This window comes from Zophobas morio, unplaced genomic scaffold (assembly GCF_036711695.1).
Source record: "Zophobas morio isolate AGI-343-1 ecotype UQ-CSIRO unplaced genomic scaffold, CSIRO_AGI_Zmor_V1 ptg000002l, whole genome shotgun sequence".
Classification (NCBI taxonomy): domain Eukaryota; kingdom Metazoa; phylum Arthropoda; class Insecta; order Coleoptera; family Tenebrionidae; genus Zophobas; species Zophobas morio.
Window position 1 is genome coordinate 17609677 of NW_026972107.1, and position 19729 is coordinate 17629405.

The window sequence follows — 19729 nt, forward strand, 5'->3', positions numbered from 1 at the left end:
AGCGAGGTGGGATAAAATGCATCAGATTTAATAACACCGAAATGTATGACTCGTAATTCGCAGTTGGCTCCCTTAGGCCAATATGTTTGTCTAATAACTGCTAAAGTCGCTTGCGGTCCAGCATGTAACTGACGCAAGTGTGTCTGTAGTACAATTAATTTTGTAATATGGTGTAATTTTGGAATAACCAAGGGAAATTTTTTATCAAACAAAATATTTGCATTGACGAGTCTACCACCCACTCGTATTAATAAATTATCGTCTAGAAAGGGATTTAATTTGATTAAAGGACTAGATTTTGGTAAGGCATTACCTTTTACGAGACACTTGAATTCCTCAGGAAATGATTCCTGTTGGACTATTTTAATAATAACGTTAAGACTGTTATCAATTTTCTTTACAGTTAGTACGCCATTTACACTTTGTCTATATCTGACTCTGTTGTAAAATCGTAAACAAAAGGCTACTACGTTAATTAATTTTGAAAATGATGAGTACCTTAATAATAAATCTGATGGTGATTGACCTTTATTGTGTACTACTGCATTTGAATAGACGGCCTGACGTCGTTCTTCAATTTCGAAAATAATATTTGTTAGTACCTTAAGATCATTAGAATGTGTGACATTTTCACGTAATAAAATTGGATATAAATAAGAATGGATTTTTGAACCAACTAATAACTCGTCATTTAGGCTTTTCTGATTACATGATCTAAATGATGCATCAAACACAATACGTAATTGTGGCGTGGTACTTTCTTTAAGAACACCGTGGTGTGGTACATAATAACTACGCGGATTATCAATTTCGTCTTCAGGAACTTGTTCCGCATGACCTTGTTGTAAATAGTCTGTAATTACTGCCGAATAGGATAATTTAAAATTCTCGTCCTTTCGGAATTTACATTCTAAAGATTTAAAACGTTTTATGGCACCATCCCTAGAAGTACCTAAGTTTGGGTTTTCCGCCTTGAACGGAAGTGGTACCGAATACCTTCCCATTTCTAAGCGTTTATGACCCTTCATAAATTTCTTTTCGCATAGGATTTCGTCGGCCGATTGAAGTTTTACGGAAGTTTTAAATTCATCTAATTGCCAAAACTTTCCAACCATCTGTTCTAGGACGGGTTGGACATAATAAGAAGAACCCTGTTTTACAACCCCCGGATTATCTCCATGAGCATTAACCACTACCCAACCGAATTTAGTTTCCTGTAGAATAAAATCCTCATTCAAACATCTCCGATTAGGCTGTAAAATTTCGAAGAAGGGTTGAGCACCTAACAATAAACCTATCGTCCCTTTGACATGAAATGCGGGATCTGGTGATTTGTTGTGGTGCGGAAATTCTAAATTAGCGATTGAAAATGACGTGGATGGTAAAAATTCCGAAATTTGTGGTAAAATAACACATGAAAGGTTTAAATGATAATGTTGGTAATTAGGAATAATTTTGATACTTGCTAATTGTGAGGCACTAGTATTACAACGATTGATACCAGCGATTGACAAAACGTTCGGTTGTGATTTAAGATTTAATAATTTTCGCTCTGAAATAAAATTTAATTCGGAGCCGCTATCAAACAGTGGCCGCACTTGATGTTTATTTCCAAATTTACCATAAATTTGTACTTGGGCTGTTGGAAGTACTTTACTAAAATAAACTTGTTGAGAATTTGCCTTAAGAACAATGGATTGATCTGATTCGACTTGATTATTGTCACTACTAGTACTTGGTATTTCGTTCGGCTCGGGATTGTCTACATGCAACAACGTATTGTGATGTCCTTTACAAATTTTACAGACATACGATGATTTACATTCCGTAACCTTATGACTGTTCTGAAAACAATTAGAACATAGTTTATTGGACCTCACGATCCTTAACCTATCTGTTACCATTAGGTTAATGAATTTTGCGCAACAAAATAAATTATGAGGATCGGAACAATATGGGCACGTTACCGATCTTTTTGAATTGGTATTTAAATTTGTTTTCTTGTTTTTATTTGTTGATTTTGTTGCTACTCTAAATGTTAATTCTGGCAGTTTTACATTAACAGCGCTATTTTGAACGATAGGAATATCATATTTTTTTGCAGATTTGGCTGAATATTTGGCTTCCAATGCCTCTAATTCGCACACAACGGTATAACATTCCTTGTCAAAAATGATACACTGATCTGCCGTAGATGTTTGTTTTAAAATAATTTCCAATTTCTCAATTTGACTTTGAATGTCGAAAAATTCGTCATAAATTGACCTGATTCTAGTCAAACGTTCTTGTATTATTGACAAACAAGTTGTACTTTCTTTAGATGACTTCAAATCGTTTATGAAGTTTTGAGCCATGGTTAATTTGCGTTTTAGCGCTCTCCGCTTAATATTTAAACCAGAAAGTTGTTCAGTAGTCATTGTTCACTAATGATCCAACGATAAAATCTACTTGACACTGATACGAAATACAGGACTAATGAAAAAAAGGGAATGAACTGCACTTACTGGTTGTCGTCAGATGTCACGATGCTCAAGATTGCCTTGGACGTGAAGCTGCTGGCGAAGTCGTCTTGGACTTGAAGCTGCTGAAGAAGTCCTCTACAGTCTGGCGATGTGTCGTCGTCAGATGTCACGATGCTCAAGATTGCCTTGGACGTGAAGCTGCTGAAGAAGTCGTCTACGCTTTGTGGATGTCGTCGTTGGATGCCACGATGCTCAAGATTGCCTTGGACGTGAAGCTGTTGCAGAAGTTCTGGGGATGCTGTCGTCGTTGGATGCCACGATGCTCAAGATTGTCTTGGACGTGAAGCTTTTATCGACGATACAGGCGAGAACAGTACCACTAATTCCGCGAGAAATCCGGCTCGAAGGACCAAAATGTTACCGGTCTCTCGGGTCGGCACGTCTTTACCCTCTCGATACTTCTCGACGACTCCCCGAGAGCATGAAAATAATAAAATTAGGTAAACTACCCTAAAACGGGTGGGAGTAGGGTGGACAAATTGGCTACGCCCAAACCCCTGTTCAGGTAAACTGAACACATACATAAACCGAGCCATCTATAATGCAAAATCGTGGATCTACTCTAGATGAGATTATATTTGTCAAGTGAGTTTGAATTATAATTTAAAGTTAGCACGGACATACGATTTCATATCCACGGATGACCCGATTACAAATTCCCTTGATTATCTCATACAAACAATAATCACAGCTCTATCGTAAATTCTATGCAATAAGCTCTATTATTACAATAGTAATAAATTTAATTAGATGTTAGAAAACGCAGAGACCAAATACTAACATAAATTTACTGTGTTGCTAGTATATGAGGTTTTTCTAAAAGGCGGCACAATGCATAGACTCAATATTAATGAATCCTTGATTAAACGTCCATATAGTTATAGGCAATGTCAGCCACAGTTCTCTAGTGAAAACAACATCTGTTTTAAATTTATATCAATTGTAATAAACGTTTTAATAGGTAATTAATATATATTTACAATTAAACGCGGCATTAATCCAAAACTTATTAAAACTGTTTTATATAAATACATTTAAACATTCATTTGGAATACTATCACAAAAGGATCGATTCTGATTTTCAGTTAATTAAAAATATTATAACAAGTTCTATTAAACTACCAGGCAAATATTTGACTATGTATATTGCCACTTAGATTAATTACAGCCGAGATATAAGTTGCTCAAATTAAAAGCCAGTTTATAAAAACAAATTAAAAATTAATATCCTGTTAAATATTTAATGGTGCATTAGAGTTGATCTTGAAAATTTGATTTGTTACATTTAATCACATGATTAATTGAGAACATGATTAAATAATCACGATTTTATACATCGAATCTAAATATGCATACTCTTTTTTTTAAATTCTTCTAGTTTTAACGCATGTGTCCTTCCAAGAAAATAATTATATTTCAAATACGAGTAGAGTAACATCGAAATTAAGAGATCGTAAATTCAGGAATAGCTTTATCAGGCAAATTAATAGTACATGCAATATGTACTGAGTAGAGAAAAATGAGAAAAAAGGAAATTCTTGAAAAACACTTATGGTGAACATTTGAAATGAATAGTCCACTCTATATAATACCGTAGAAATCAAAAAGGAATAAATTCTGACTAGAAACAAGCAGAAGAATAGAAAAAATAAGATTACATATTATCACAGTTAGTTGAAAAAATTGAGAGATACAGAAATGACAAGTCTGAACGGAGGAAGTATGTCAGAGAGATGTGTACATATCGATGACTAAAGTAATAGAAAGATAGAAATCTTAATGAAAAATTCAAAACGAGAAATGGAGAACAGACAATAAATATTGGATACAAGATGAAAAAAATAGCCTTTCGTTCGATGGACTCAATTACTATACTTCCTTAGCTTACGCTCTGGAAATAAAAGGATTTTGTATGATAAATAGGTAAAACTCTAAAATCAACTTTGAAAAGTTGCAATCACCTGACGAACGTGAACTGAAACAGAGAAAATTATACCTGAAATGAGGGAATGAGTGGGCTGAAACAAATGCGATTTAAAAGAAAAAACTCAGCTTAGTAAGAAGCTACAGTCTTTTCCTTGACGTTATTTAAAAATTATATGCCTAATTCGCGTTTGTTGTATTTATTATTTTTTGTTAACTTATTACGTATAGAAGAAATTAACACAAAAGAAAAATTATCATACAGTAAATCACCTGTAACTGTTAACCTTTAAAGACATAAATTTGTTCGTACGTTTTTAAAATTTCTTGCGTCGTAAAAATTAATAGTTACATACTATTAATGATAAATAATAATTAGTGCTATCGTCTGTCAATATAGTTTCCACCCTATAAAATGTTTTATTTTTTCTTAAACGTTCAATTACGTTTACCATGCAAAATTTTGTGATGACGTCATCACATTGTTGGTGGGGATGATCACGACACGTCGAGGAAGCGTGCCATAAGCGAGTCAGCCTCATCAACAATTTGATGATCATTTTGGGTAGTTAAGATTATCTAAATGTAATAAAACACCATACTCCTGTAGTTGTGACTTATGAAGATGTCTTGTTTTTGTTGATTATTAATGTATTTTTTCGTTGTTGAATCCACCCTGTTCTTTTTTATAGATCAATTGAAGAAAAGTTAATCCTATTTTTCCGAAAATTTGAGAATACAGTACTGTTATTTAATAATTACGGTACTGATCGCTATTCAAATGGATATAATAGTATCATTGTTAAAATGTTGATGACGTTATAACAAAATTTGGTAATGGAAAGCTCACTTGAAACACACGCATAACGTGCATCTTTGCCTGTACTTAGTTTAACAGTTCACAAATAGCTTTATTTCAATTTACTCATAAGCATAATCATAAAAAAAATAAAACACAAAAGAAAATTTTATAATTTCCACTTGTTCGACTGTACTTCAGGGGTCACGAAAATTCTGTCTAATTAAGATGATATCTATTTTTTTCCAGTCCACCCTAGTCAGAAATAAAAACAAATGGTAGAAGAAAAATATAACCAACAGTCAATGGTCTATGAATCCACAACTTAAGCCAAGTAGAGTAGGCTATAGTTTTTTTCTAAATGATATTTAATGTTGACTAATATCCGTTCACAAAACTCCCGCACTGTCAGAATGACATTCTGTTGGTATGAGAAATAATCCCCTAAAAGATTTTTAAGTTTATATGATTACCGCCTTGAATTTCAAATTTTCAAAATTAATGAATGAAAAATGAAATGTTTATTAACTATTTTACCTTTTTGAGTTGCTGAAGTGTTCAATGTGTTTAAAGAACTTGTCAGTAATTCAAACAAATTGTAGCACCAGAAGCGTAGAAATGGAACAGTAAGGTCAAAAATATATATTATTCAAAAAAAGCTTTCGTTGTCGTTCGTGTGTCATACTCTTTCTTTACTTGAATTGATAAAAATCTTCAGTTAATGTGCTTTTGACATTTTTATTTGACAAGTTATTTTTAGTTACTAATTTGTCACTAGATTGCAATTTTGCAACATATTGTACAGGTTGTACGCATCTCACCACTGAGTACACTCAGGTCATTTTTTCCAAATCTGACACTGACAGTGCGGGAGTTTTGCGAACGGATATTATTGAACGATAATTTTTCTAGAAATCATTACTTTTCTTTCGAACATAATTGTAGTGTAAGAATTGTCCTCACAGTTGACCGATATACAATTTTCCGTTCGAAATATAATTCTTTGTGAGCCACGTCAACCACAAAATGATTTACTTATTTTCTTTAATACCATTTGAATAGTTATTATAAAAAGTAATTCGTTAATAATATACCAAAACTACAGTAGAACCAAACTTGAATATGAATAAGTTGAAATTTTACGTATAAATTACGTATTAAAAATGAAATTAAATGGTTTTCTAAAATTCACCCTACGCCGAAATACAAAAAATATAGGTTTTTCAAATGCTTGAAATTTTTTTGACAAACAGCAAAAAATTTTCACGAGAGCTTAGCATACTGCTTACTAGATTAAAAACACGATCAAAAACAGCCATGGATTTTGGAGGGTTTTTCTTTGATCGTTACATTTCACTTAAACTTTCAAACTGACAGCAATCTAACAAGACCAAAATTCTATTGAAAGCAAATCCGAAAAAAAACCTGGGTGTTTTTGATCGTGTTTTTTAATGGTTTCTCGGTAAGATATCCACATACAATTACGTGATAAAATAAGCGATAAAAGAACCCTTGTTACTAATTAATCGTCTTTTTATTCGTTGCCATCTGTCACATCTGTCGTCTGGATTTCATGGGGTTCAATTAAAAAAGTCATCCAGTTAACACTACTTTTTTGAATAAAACGTAGCGAAAAACGGAAGTGTTTTATTGATCCATGGTGTTGTGTATAATTGGGGCTTGTCCGAGCTGCGGTGCAAAATTTTGGAACTACCTGATATCTTCCCTGACCCACCTAAGTGATAAGCACAGTTATTTAATAGTCAAAATTCTGAATCAAAGACTTAATAAAAATTTAGTAATTAATATGAACATACTATAACTATTTTCAAATTTACTGTCAGTAAGTGCACTTTACTTTTCAATTATGTTACATATGTTATTTTTCGAATGATATGGTTTCTGAAATCGTTAAATAAAACTATAACAAATCTTTGAGGCAACTCAATATATACTATTATATTATAAGATATATACAGAGTGAGTAACTAAAAGGGAACACCCCGAGTAACTTTTTTATTTATGAACCTATGTCAATGGAATTTGGTTTATAGATAGAGGCGACTGAGCTATATATATGCAACACTTCATTATCACGAAATGATTTTTGACTATAAAGGTTTAGATATCATAAAAAAAAATAAAATTTTAAAATCCCAAAAAATCAAAACTGGATTTGTTTCACTGTACTTCAGGAGCGACGAAAGTTCTGTCGAAACAACCTTGGAGCATTTTTTTCAATTTATCTGAATTTTTATCTTACTGTAAAACTGAGGAAAAGTGCAAAGGTCAACATTTATTTATTGATACGTTTTATTTGCTTTAGTAAAATAATATTTTCTTAAAGCGTTTTATGAAGTATCTATTTTTGAAACTCATGAAATTATTTTATTTATTATATTTTTTTGAACAATCCAGTCCAATTTTACCAAATTTTAGGTCAAGTTGCACTAGGAAACAACTTTAGTCAGAAAATTTATTATTACTATTTTTTTAAGAACAGTTGCAATAATTTACGAATATTAAATAGTGAAATTAATACATCTACTTTTTTACGTTTTTTCTTTTTGACATAAAATCTGAAAAATAAAAAAAAGCTGACTCAACCTATGCAGTATTTTATAAGCTAAAATTATATGACGCAAAGTTTATAGGTGACACATTTCGCAAAATTATACATTGAAATCTCAGTATTTTTGTGGTAGACAATTTTAAATTCTATAAACAGCTATCTACGGAGTACATCTTTTTCAATATATCGTTTTTCATTTTTATGTACAGAATATTTTTGTATGCGAATCAATCTGAATTGATTTTAAAGCGTCGCAACTCGGTAAAAAATTTCCACGCACTTAATTACATGATGCTCGAACAAGATTTATTTGTTTAGCTGCCATCGATATAATAATAGGCATACTTCACAATGTTTACAAAAAATCAAGGCTAACTTGATGACTTTTTCAATCAACACCCGATATGTAGTTTATTTTTCCAAGTTTGCATCGCATCACTTCATTATAACCTCATTTTTTTGACACATCATGTCGATCAATAAATGAAGACATACGTTTTAGTGACAAAAGATGATCAACTAGCAACTAGAGGTTTTTTCGTTCGTTTTAATACATTGTTTTTGTTGATATAAAGGGTGATCAAAAAGTTTTCAGATTAGAGGTTCATCTAGGCTAATAGTGCATACGTATTTAAAGTGTTAAAAAATTAAGCCACGGACTGTACTGTAACACTTTTCCTGCTGGTGCAATTTTTCTAATTTTCTTTCACCACGATAATCAAAATTTAATTCAGCCGGCAGTAACAGTCGATTTAACGCTAAAAAATTTAGTTTGCGTCACGAACGAAGGCCGACTGGGAGCTTGTCCCTAGCGATAGTGTGGGTGTAGTTTGAATACCTTTCGTCGGTGGTCCTCTGACGTTTGTCAATGTTTGGTCTAATCTAAATACTATAGACCTAAATTGCTTGCTTACCCGGCGTAAACGCGCCCGGCCGCCACTGTTTCTGGCCAGTTTTAACACTCTTTCGGTAGAACACCAAGTTTTTTCCCGGGTTGAATAATCGATGGGTTTTTTATTGGATGTGCCGGGGGGTTAGTTAGTAAATAACTACTCCGGGCTTCTAATGGTGCGGTTGAAAAGATGAATGAGTTGAAACATTGCGAGAAGGAGAAAAGGTAAATAATTAACTTGAATGGCGGTCGCTGTGGGTCTTTTATAAATTCTCTTTGCATCGCCCTCCGGAAGCACAGGTAGAATACCTTCTGGCTCGGGATTGTGTACCCGCTCCAAATTGTATTATACCGACACTTTTAAAATCGTTGCAACGGAAAAAATCGAAACGTATTAAAAGCTAAATCCAGTTTTCCTTCATAAATAATTCCGGGCTGTTATCAGCCGAGTTCACAAGAAGGATCCTCCTGGAACGGATGTATTGTACACCACTTGTTTTATAAAATAAGAGAGAAAAACAGTATTCTCGCTTTATGAGATAAGCGCATGCCACGGGAAAAGCTAAAAACACGGGTCAGGGAAGCAGATGCTGGAAGGTCGGCATTTGCAACGTCTGGACACAACGTTGATGCGCCTCGTTTCACACAAATGCGAAACACCAGCGGGTTTCTATTTTGCAATATAGCACAGATTCACCCATACACATATTTAAAAGTATATTGAAACCCCAAAGCGTTTCTCCGCTTTCATCAGGGACTGTTTCGAAGCCTAAATTATGAACCTCAAATCCAAACGTTACGTTGGCATGAAAAAGCGTTCACATTTTAACATTTTACATAATAAAGCCAAATGGTAGTGAATTATTGTCGTGTTGGCCTGAAATCTCAATACTCTGTTTTGGAGTAACACTCAAAATATCAATTTATATTTTAGAGCAACATTTGCAATTTACTTGTAACTTTGTGTTCAAACATCTCCATTGAGGTTTACATGGTCTAGTGGTCCTTATCCTAGATAAAAAAATTTAAATCTGTTCTTAACACATACTCGGGTAAATAATAAGTCGTCAAAACTAATATTTGAATTTTGCATCGTTTTTGTTCCACATTTTGTGGGCACAGGGTATATTGATTTTAACACCCACCATTTTCTCTGTAAAATGTATAATTTATATCCCTAAAAAAATTCATACAAATTAAAATTAAACGGACACAAAACAGAAAAACAGGCAGTATAAAATGTATCTGTTCCTACTGGTATTTCGCACACTGCAATACATAGCAATTTTGTAATATTTTCGATTTTTTTTTTACTTTCCTGAAAATACTACAATTTTGTCACTTTAAAAATCCATTATTTTCCAAACAATAAACTTCATTTCATATCTACACATCGGGTAATAATTTGTAATCGAGCCATCCTTGGAATTGAATCTGTATTATCTTCTCTGAAATAATTGATCTATATGTTTAAACCTACGTCAAAGAATACTTTTTAAAATAAAATTTTTAACCTTATATTTGAAATAAGCACCCAAAAAATCAAAAACTAAGATAATTAAGTAAATACTTATAAACTGATTTCTAACTTTGGTTTAAGTCTTAGGTCAATTTATCAATAAATATCTTTATGTTCTTTCTAAAACTTTTCTTGTTTTCTTGTTTGTTGCTTCTTGGGGAAATAATCTTTACATTAACAACAGTTCTTTTCAGAATTTTTTTATATATTTGCGTATTATTTCAAAAATGGCATCTCCAATGGAGCAGAAAGCTTTTATAATTACGTTGTGTTTTCGAAAAAGACAGCAGGTAATAGGTGTGGAGGAGTACTCGATTTAAGCAGCTTGGGATGAACACTAAGAAGAATTTCCCAAATAACATCGTCGAACTGCCCATTTTGCGCTTTTATTTTCCGAGCGTGCGCTAAAAAAGTATTGTAGTCGAATCCATCGGGCGACTCGCTACTTTTATGTTTTCTTAACGTTTCATGACCCCTATACTACGAAAACATAGGTCTCCTGCTTCCGTCTGTCTGTCATCTGTCCGTGTTTTTGTCGATTTTTATTTAGATAATCTTCTAAACTACCGGATCAATTGTTGTCAAATTTTGTATGTATATTCGGAATCTCGCGCAGATGATAAAACTCTGTTTGTTAGATGAAAATTTACAATAGTTAATATTATTACATTACATTTTATAAAATAACATACTCCTCCACTTGTGGTTTCTTAATCCGTGTTGAGTTTTGACCCAAGGTATCCAAATTTTGTAAAAAAAAATCAAAATTGTATAATAACACTTACAATTTAGCTTTGAAATTGCAAAACCTAATGCTCTGAAACCTTGCAAACTTTTTAAGGCTGTCGCAAACATGATAAACCGTTAAAAAATTTATCCCTTTACGACCCCCCTAAAAACTGATGACGTCATCTCAAAATTATGCCAAATAAATCCTATCTAAAATGTGCAAAATATGACGAGTCTATACTTGTGATTTATCATTCCATTCATGTTTGTTAGAATTGCTTATACAGGGTGACTCAAAATAATAAATAAGTCAATTTATTTCAGAACCGAACTTGTGAATACAATACTGTTAGTATTACAATGCACCTTGTAAAAATATTGACGTCATTGCAAAATTTTGTAAAGGGAAAACTCATTTGAAAATTTGCTTTAATATTTCATACATATCTTTGTAATAACTTGTAGGGGTTTTTACAAAAAAATAAAATTCGCAAAATCCATTTTTATAATTTTTCAAAAAAGCTGAATATGTTTTATCGTGACGGGTGTTCAATTGAGAAATCATTCAGAGTAGACACAAACGGTGTGTCTTATATGTGTCTTATACCATCCCTTTGGCAGGAACATAAACCTAAATTTTAAAACAAACAGTTTCTGTCACATATCCAGCATTGCAGTGGTTTGTTTTAAAATGTAGGGTTATCTTTGTGCCAAGTGGATATTATAAGGGTTGACATGCCTTTTGTGTCAAATGAAATTCTAACGCCTACTCCGAATGATTTTACAATTAAATACCTGTTATTTCAAGGGCCCGGGAAGTTCTGTCGAAATAACCTTAGACCAATTTTTTAATGTTTACTAATTAACTAAGAAACTGCTTAGAATTCTTTACATTTGAAATATAATCAGTAATAATGTAGTAGAAATCACAAGCAATATTGTTGTTAACTGTCTGGAAAACGACAGCTACTCCAAAATTTAAATACTGCATAATAATGCTTAAACTAGCTCTTTCTACCAAAATAAAGTGTATTCTTTGAAAATTGGCAAAGAAATAAAATTCACCAACTAATGAAAATTTTTAAAAAACAGGATTTTCTTTAAAAAAATGTTGCTAATCAAGTTTTGACATATCTAGTAAAAACTGATATTCTAAAAGCATGCAACTGTCAGCGCTAGATAGAAACATATGAAATATTAACGCCTCGAGCAATAAATGAATATTTCAAATGTCAATCACAATTTAATGGGATTAATTAATCCAACAAGCGTATTTGCAGTCTGTCACTGCGTAAATAAGTTTTATAAATCAATGGGAAACAAATTTTGGTAAAACTTATTGTCAATAGCGTTTTTTTTTACATAATGGGAATATATATAAAATGATAGAAACAAAATAGTAAGGAAGCTGCAAAATAAAATCTGTTCAAAATCACGACAAAAATAAAAGCAACTTAGTTTCTTCAAAAGACTGTCACCTTAAAAAAAAAAAATGTGTGATATAGCCAGCCAAAATTTCACGCTAAACGAAAATAGCTCATTTGAAAATTAAAGTTGATTTCTTGCTATTCTCCGCTGTTTGATAGGAAACACCATGAATAAAGAAGCAAACTTTATATCGATTTATAAATTACCTATTAACTAGTAAAAGGCTATTAATATTAAAACTATTTTTCAATATTTTATAAGACTGTAAAACTTACCTAAAAATTTGAAAAAGTTTATAAACAAATGCCATTTTAATAAATATACTGAGTATCTATCCACACCGCTTTCAACAGATTTCGTCTTCTAGCCAAACCCAACAAAAAAATTTATAAGTCTCACGTTCACGTACAAATTTTCTCCCAAGTGCCTTCCAAGATTGCCATTCTATCTTCGTTTGCTGCATGCCAATAAGAAAGAAAGCTGTACTTATAAAATGATTGTAGTGCAGTTGCAACTGAAGCGAAGAAAACTGACATTAAAAGGAAACAGGAAGAAAATTGTTAAATACATTCGCGATTTCGATCTGATCCTGGATATCAGTTTGTTTTCAGCGGCACAAACACATGTAAGCATAATAACAAATTTTTTTTTTTAAAGTTCTGTTTTTTTCTAAGTTTTTGATAAAGCTATTGTAACGTCCACTGTAACATAAAATTTAGATCAGACTGAAAATATTACAAACATTTATAAACATTATTTTATTCATTCAGTTTTATATGAAATATATTTTTATACGTAGCAGTTCTTTTCAATTCCAATGAAAAAAATTCTCTCATAATTTTTCTTTTTCGAAAGCAGTCAAAACAAGATTTACGTCACTAATTATTTATTTATAGACATGATATATCCTTGCAAACCAAGTCAATGAAATCTGTTCAGATTACAAGATCAAAGGTGAAAAAATATAAAGTTGTTCCCATTTCTAGACTCCACTGAAAAGTCAGTTCAATGTGTGTTTCATGTTTATAGTTTGTAATATAAACAAAGTAAAAAAATAACTTCTATGCATTTTTTTTTTAGTTTACTACGTAGTAGAATTCATTGAAATTTAGTAAAGCGGGAACACCGCCTGCCCACAAAATTCGCGAAGTGGTGTATTATACATATATTCCAAATTGTTCCATTATAAAAGTCATCAGTGCGTGCCTAACACGACTCCACATTTCAGAGTCCTGGTTATCCGAGTGGCAGAATCTTAAAATGTACTTTGGTTTAATCTCGAAATAAATGCATGCAGTTCAATCAACTGTGTTCTGACGCATTTCGCGTTTCCTGTTTGCTTAATTAAAAAACTTTTTACGCCCGATATTTCATCGCAACAGTCTCGCTATGTTGCCGATAATAACATCATTCTCATCAGCAAATTCGCTTTAATTTTCTTTTAATTGCATAAAATTAACCTTGTGAAAATGAAGTTGAATGGAACACCGAACACCTACAAGAATGCTTTCTGATCATTACAACAGCGCCGGGTTTACAATGTTGTCATTCCAGCGTTAAGATTTCCGTTTCCTTTTAAACACAGATAAATACCTTCTCGTATGGCTACAGATCCGGCTTAGCCACTGAAGCGAAGAACATTTTTTAAGCGGGATCAGCAACAATGCGCAAAAAAATTGTTAAAATTCTTTAAAAATCATTCATTTAATAAAATTTTGAATTGACGTGATCATTTTTTTGGTACTCGTCTGCTATAATCGAAATATCCTGTGGCGCTGTCACAACTGGAGATAAATCTTTCAATAAGGAATATTTCATTTTTTGCAAATGATATTTTATCTGAGGATTCCAAAAGAATCTCTTTTATAAAAAAAATAACGAATTCAATAATTTGCTAAGATGTCATCCACGTTCTGGTGAGATGAATAAATTTTAATTAACATCCTGTAATTCGAAATCTTATTTTAACCACGCCTGTTAGTAAATATTTATTATCCCTAAAATCCAACACGGACGGTAGAAAAAAAAAAACTAATTAATTACAGACCTCCAGCTTTATAAAAACATAAAAAGAAATGTAAAATTGTATTTTCTTGTGGATGAAAAGGCAACATTTATTTTGCATCGTCAGTTTTGCACTAAATTGGATCATTTCAAAATAAAGAAAATCTATTCCTAAACGCCTACACATTTATTATAACAATGCTGTTATGTAACTTGGTACTTTATTTTTTACTTTAATAACTTAATCATTTGGGGTGTAAAACATCGGCTTTTTCAAACATCCATTTTGTTTGGTTTGGAATACGATAATTACGGAAACTAAGTTTTTATTTATTTTGTTATATCAATGTTTATTTAATATCTGATGGGTTCGCTTTATTAAACAAAAAATTCAACCAATCCAATCTCATTAAAACTGGGGTTTTGTTATTGATTAAAATGTTACAGACAGTAAATATATTACTTGTATATATACAGTATCCAAACTACTCTAATTAAAGTTAAATGCCATTTTATAACAATATTCCAGCATATCGAATAGTTTCCTTTATTACACCTTTTTGACAGTGCTCATTTGTTTGTGATGTTTGTGATTTTGACATAAAATAATTTTGCTCTTTACATACGTAATTAGAACTTTCAAACGCCTGTCTAGTGAATCACCTTATTGTGAATAGTCCTCTAGAAATTTGTACTTTTTCTCAAGTGGTTTAATTAATAAAAAATTTACTAAAGTGACAGAGAATTTTAGGTAAGATACGACTTAATTAACTCTTGTATGTATATAATTTAAGCAGTTAGAAATATTATCACAAAATCTTAAATTCTCGCACAGGGGCATTGCGGTTAAAAGATGTAAGGACATATATTCAGTAAAAAAAAAGAAAAATTTTTGTGACATGATTACACGAAAAAACATTTAACAGATTTAACTAGATATTGAAGAATTTTTGTAAAATAGTTCTGACGTTTAAATTACTCATCATCCTATCGCACGGTTACAACTTTTAAACACAAAAAAATATACATGTAAATTATAGGTATGAAAAAAATGATAATAATGGAGATGTCCGGAAAATAGGTAACATACTTTTGATAAAATGTTTGACAAAAAAGTCTGACAAAAACACAACCAGATCAAATTTATTTTTACTCAGGTTACATTTGTGTTTACAATTTTCTACCTAACGTTAAGGTAATTCCATCATCGATGTTTTTTATAGCGACCGTATTTTTTCGCCGCATATTTAAGAGAGGATAAAAAACAACATAAATTATTGTCAGTTTTGGCGGTTAAATAAATGTATAAAATTATGTGGACGTTTCAATCGTTTCAACAAAAATAAAACTAAAAATTAGTGATGGTTAGTTACAAAGTGTGAAAAAATAATCGATGATATCAACTCATAACTGTTGTTAATGCCCCATTTGACCCTACAGAAGTAGAACATGAGCTAGTCACGATTTTTTTTTATGTAAACTTTAGGTGAAAGCATCTTAACGTGAAATAAACTCTCCCGAATCACTTAAGTTTTGCGATAAGAACTCTCTGCACGGAATAATCTAATACAATTAAGCTAAAAATAGCTCATCCGTAATAACACTAATTTACAGCAGAAATAACAACCTTTAACTTTTCGCGTCTACATGAAAAGGAAAGCGGAGAGAATCGAGCGAGTAATAAATTTTTTAAATCCGACTCTGTCTGCGACGATAAAATAGCCAAATACCTGCCTACTATAAGAAACCGACACAACAAAGACCTGTTCGGTGTCCCGCACATTGAAGAAATAAATTAGTGAGAGCGAGTAGTAACGGCACAACAAAATAAAATCCCTTCGAGTATTGAATGGTGTCAAAAGCGTTACCTTGAAACTTTTCTAATTGGACGTTTCACACAACAATTCTTTGTTGATAATGCGACAGCAGGTATGAAATCCGACCGTGACCGTACATTTTTAGTGATACTTAGCGCAAATCTTCGGCCAGCAGATTGCCAGTTCCACGAAGTTGCGAAATAAAGAAAATTTCCGTCGCGGCGGATGCGACAAGTGTACCGGCACGGTTGCGGTAAATCGTCTTTGGAAAGTGCGGAAAGTGGGCATGATTTCCTAGATTTGATTAAGTTTTAAAGACGTTATTAATGAGAGCATGTTGTAGGGCAAAGCAAAAATCAGTACGGTGATGCGGTGGTTACTTGTGAACCAGTGCGCAACGCCGAGATGGTGACGGGGCCGGAGGCGTGAGGTGAGGGTGCGAGACAACGAGGAAGGAGTAGACAGCCCTCTCATTCAGTCAGCGTTCGGCGTCCATGATGTACGCGCAAGGGGACGACGTTCGCGCACCCATGGGACTAACCACTTAATTAGTGCCGCCGTGGATGTGGATACGTCGCGCGAGCCATAGACCTCCTCCAGAAATCCGATGTGAAAACCCATGGTGATGGTGGTGCTGCTCAAGTTCGGCCGCCCGCTGCGGCTTCTGGTTACGCTCCTGGTGTTCGCCCCGTGCGGCGGCCTCGGAGGCAACTGTCCGTCGCCGTGCACCTGCAAGTGGAAAGGTGGCAAACAAACGGTGGAGTGCATGGAAAGAGGACTCATCACCATTCCCGAGAGCGTCGATCCGGAGACGCAAGTATTGGATTTGTCCGGAAATAATTTGCAGATCCTCCCGCGGGAAACTTTCGTCAGATCGGGTCTACTTAACCTACAGCGTGTGTTCTTAAGACGGTGCCGGATCGGTCAAATTGATGATCTCGCATTCAGAGGACTGACGAACCTAATAGAACTCGACTTATCGCATAATCTACTAACGGCCGTACCTTCGGGGACCTTCCGGGATGTACCTTTCTTGCGCGACCTGGTCCTTTCGCATAATCCGATTCAAAAAATTGACAGCCACGCATTCAAAACGATTCCGGGGCTTATTAAGCTGGATCTATCAAACTGTGAGATTCAAGTAATAGCATCGAAAGCCTTCGAAGGAATTGAAATGTTGGAGTCGCTCAAGCTAAACGGAAACCGGCTTTCCGAATTAAGACTTCGCACCGTAGAGACCCTCAATCGGCTCCACGGTATCGAAATGCACGATAATCCGTGGCACTGCGATTGTCGCTTGAGGGCCGTGAAGGAATGGCTTGTTAACAACAACATCCCGTATACCATCGCGCCCGTCTGCAGCGGAGGTCCCGAAAGAGTCATCGATAAGACTTTTAGCGAACTTCACGTCGACGACTTCGCCTGCAAGCCCGAAATTCTTCCAGTCAACCGCTACATCGAAGCGACTTCCGGCCACAACGCCACGATCCTGTGCCGAGCCAACGCAATCCCGATCGCCAACATCAACTGGTATTGGAACGGCCGTCCGCTCCTGAACAACTCGGCGTTCAGCTCTCACCAAAAAATCTACGTTTACGAAGAGGGCAAACAGGAAAAACGGAGCATCTTGGTGTTAACCAACGTCCAGGAAATTAATTCGAGTGAATTTTATTGTGTGGCGGAGAATCGCGCCGGTAACGCAGAAGCCAACTTTACTCTTCATGTGTCGATGCGCGCTGCAGGAATAACAACTCTCGGCAGCGGTCAAATAGCCGGTTTAAGTGTTGCCCTCGTAATCCTAATAATATTCATACTGTTAGTCATTTTCGTGTTGTTGGTTCGCCTGAGACGGATCCCTTTTTCCGAAAGCAAAACCTCGGGTCAAATTGAGGTCGTTACGGTGGTCAATGGGACCGCCAATGGGAAAGTCTCTACGGTCCCAGCTGACGAGACCTCCACTTTTAACGAACACAATAAACCAACGGAACTAAATTTCTGCAATCCCGTACAGAAACCGCCTAGGATGAATGAGGTTTCTTACACTACGGCGAATTATAACGGTAACGGCAGCGTGATGCCCGCTTCCTGTTTCGTCTCGCCATCATCAGCCTCCGGGAACAATCCTGACCTAATTAACGACACTAAAACGTCGGAAGATTGTTATTCGGTCGAAATGCCAGAAAGACCTGCCAGCGGTGAATACAGTCGCAACGCCGATTCCCTTTATCCGTCGGGTCTGTGGGAGCACGGCGATGCAGACTACACGCGACAGCTGAATTTTTACGACGATAAGACGCCCATCATGGACGGGATGAGTGGAGGTGGGTCCATTGAAGAACTGGCTTTCCGCAACGCTCAAGGATATCCTGCAGATTATGGTCTTCCTATTGCCGAACAGAAGCCTTTGACGGTGGTTTCGACGTCTGCACAGCAAATAAACCTACCGACGAACGCTAAAACATTGAGGGTGTGGCAGAAGGGAGGTGTTCCCGTTTTACCACCGGTGACGGCACTCAAAAGAGCGCTGACTCACAGTAGAAATTCGCCCGACGAGGGGTATCAGGAAGGCTGCGGTACTGACGTTTAAGAGACTGGATTTGCTGTGCGTGTATGTGTCCACCTGTACTTACCAAAGACTGTTTGTTCCTAATTATACCCTCATGTGAGAGGGTCGCAGCATGGACTGTTTGTAAATATATTTTTTTCTTTTAAGTTTTACCACTGTGCTGTGAAGTACACCGGAAGGGGAAAATTTAGATAAGTTTGTATTTCCTTATGTGATAAATAATTGTTTCGTAGCGAAACTTGTTGTAAATATTGTGTATAATAGACATATTGTAGATAATGTTGTTTATGGAGTTATCAATTTCTAGAATAAGTATACACGCTCAAAAGACTGAAAATTTATATTTAATAATTCCCAGATCGATTACGGTTTTTCTGAAATCAACTTAAAAACACCGATTCATTTTGTAACATACGGACAAATAATTCATATATTTTGTCGTTAAACTCCCTGTGTGAAGCTTAACATTATAAAATGATGCTCTATTTAACGTTCCCAGTAACATATAACATCAAATTTCGGGTAAAATAATTGTCAGTGAAACGTTTTTTAAATATATGTAATAAACTAGGGCGAACTGCATGGTCAGTTTTAATTTTATTGAAAAAGTATTTATTTCGATATTGTAAGTTGTTTATTTTTGTATTTATTGTAACTGTATGGAATCATTGTCAGCTGCTAGTGAAAAATTTTTATGTAAAATACATAGACAGTAAATATGTAAAAATGTCTTGTTGTTTGCAACAAAGGTGTAATGTTAAAACAATATATTACAATGTTATACCCTAAATTAACGGTACCTAATATCAATTAACAATAATTCAGTATTCTTAATGTTACCAAGATGTATATAAATGTCAACTAAAAAGGTGCGAAACTTTTGGTAATAAACAACGTAAGAATATTGTTGTTTTAATGTTTCCATTTTCTTAAATTTCGAAACTTATAAAAAACGTGT

At 34.2% G+C, this 19729-nt stretch overlaps 2 protein-coding genes across 2 annotated transcripts in view; one reads left to right on the plus strand and one right to left on the minus strand.

Moving 5' to 3' along the window:
• LOC135121146 (protein YIPF5) overlaps positions 1–19729 on the minus strand; it is a 281890-nt gene that overhangs the window by 155615 nt on the left and 106546 nt on the right. The gene's annotated exons all lie outside the window — the stretch shown is intronic.
• LOC135129190 (leucine-rich repeat-containing protein 24) lies at positions 16533–19675 on the plus strand. Its single transcript, XM_064056311.1, has one exon. The coding sequence runs from the start codon at positions 16825–16827 to the stop codon at positions 18790–18792; it is 1968 nt and encodes a 655-aa protein (XP_063912381.1). The 5' UTR covers positions 16533–16824; the 3' UTR covers positions 18793–19675.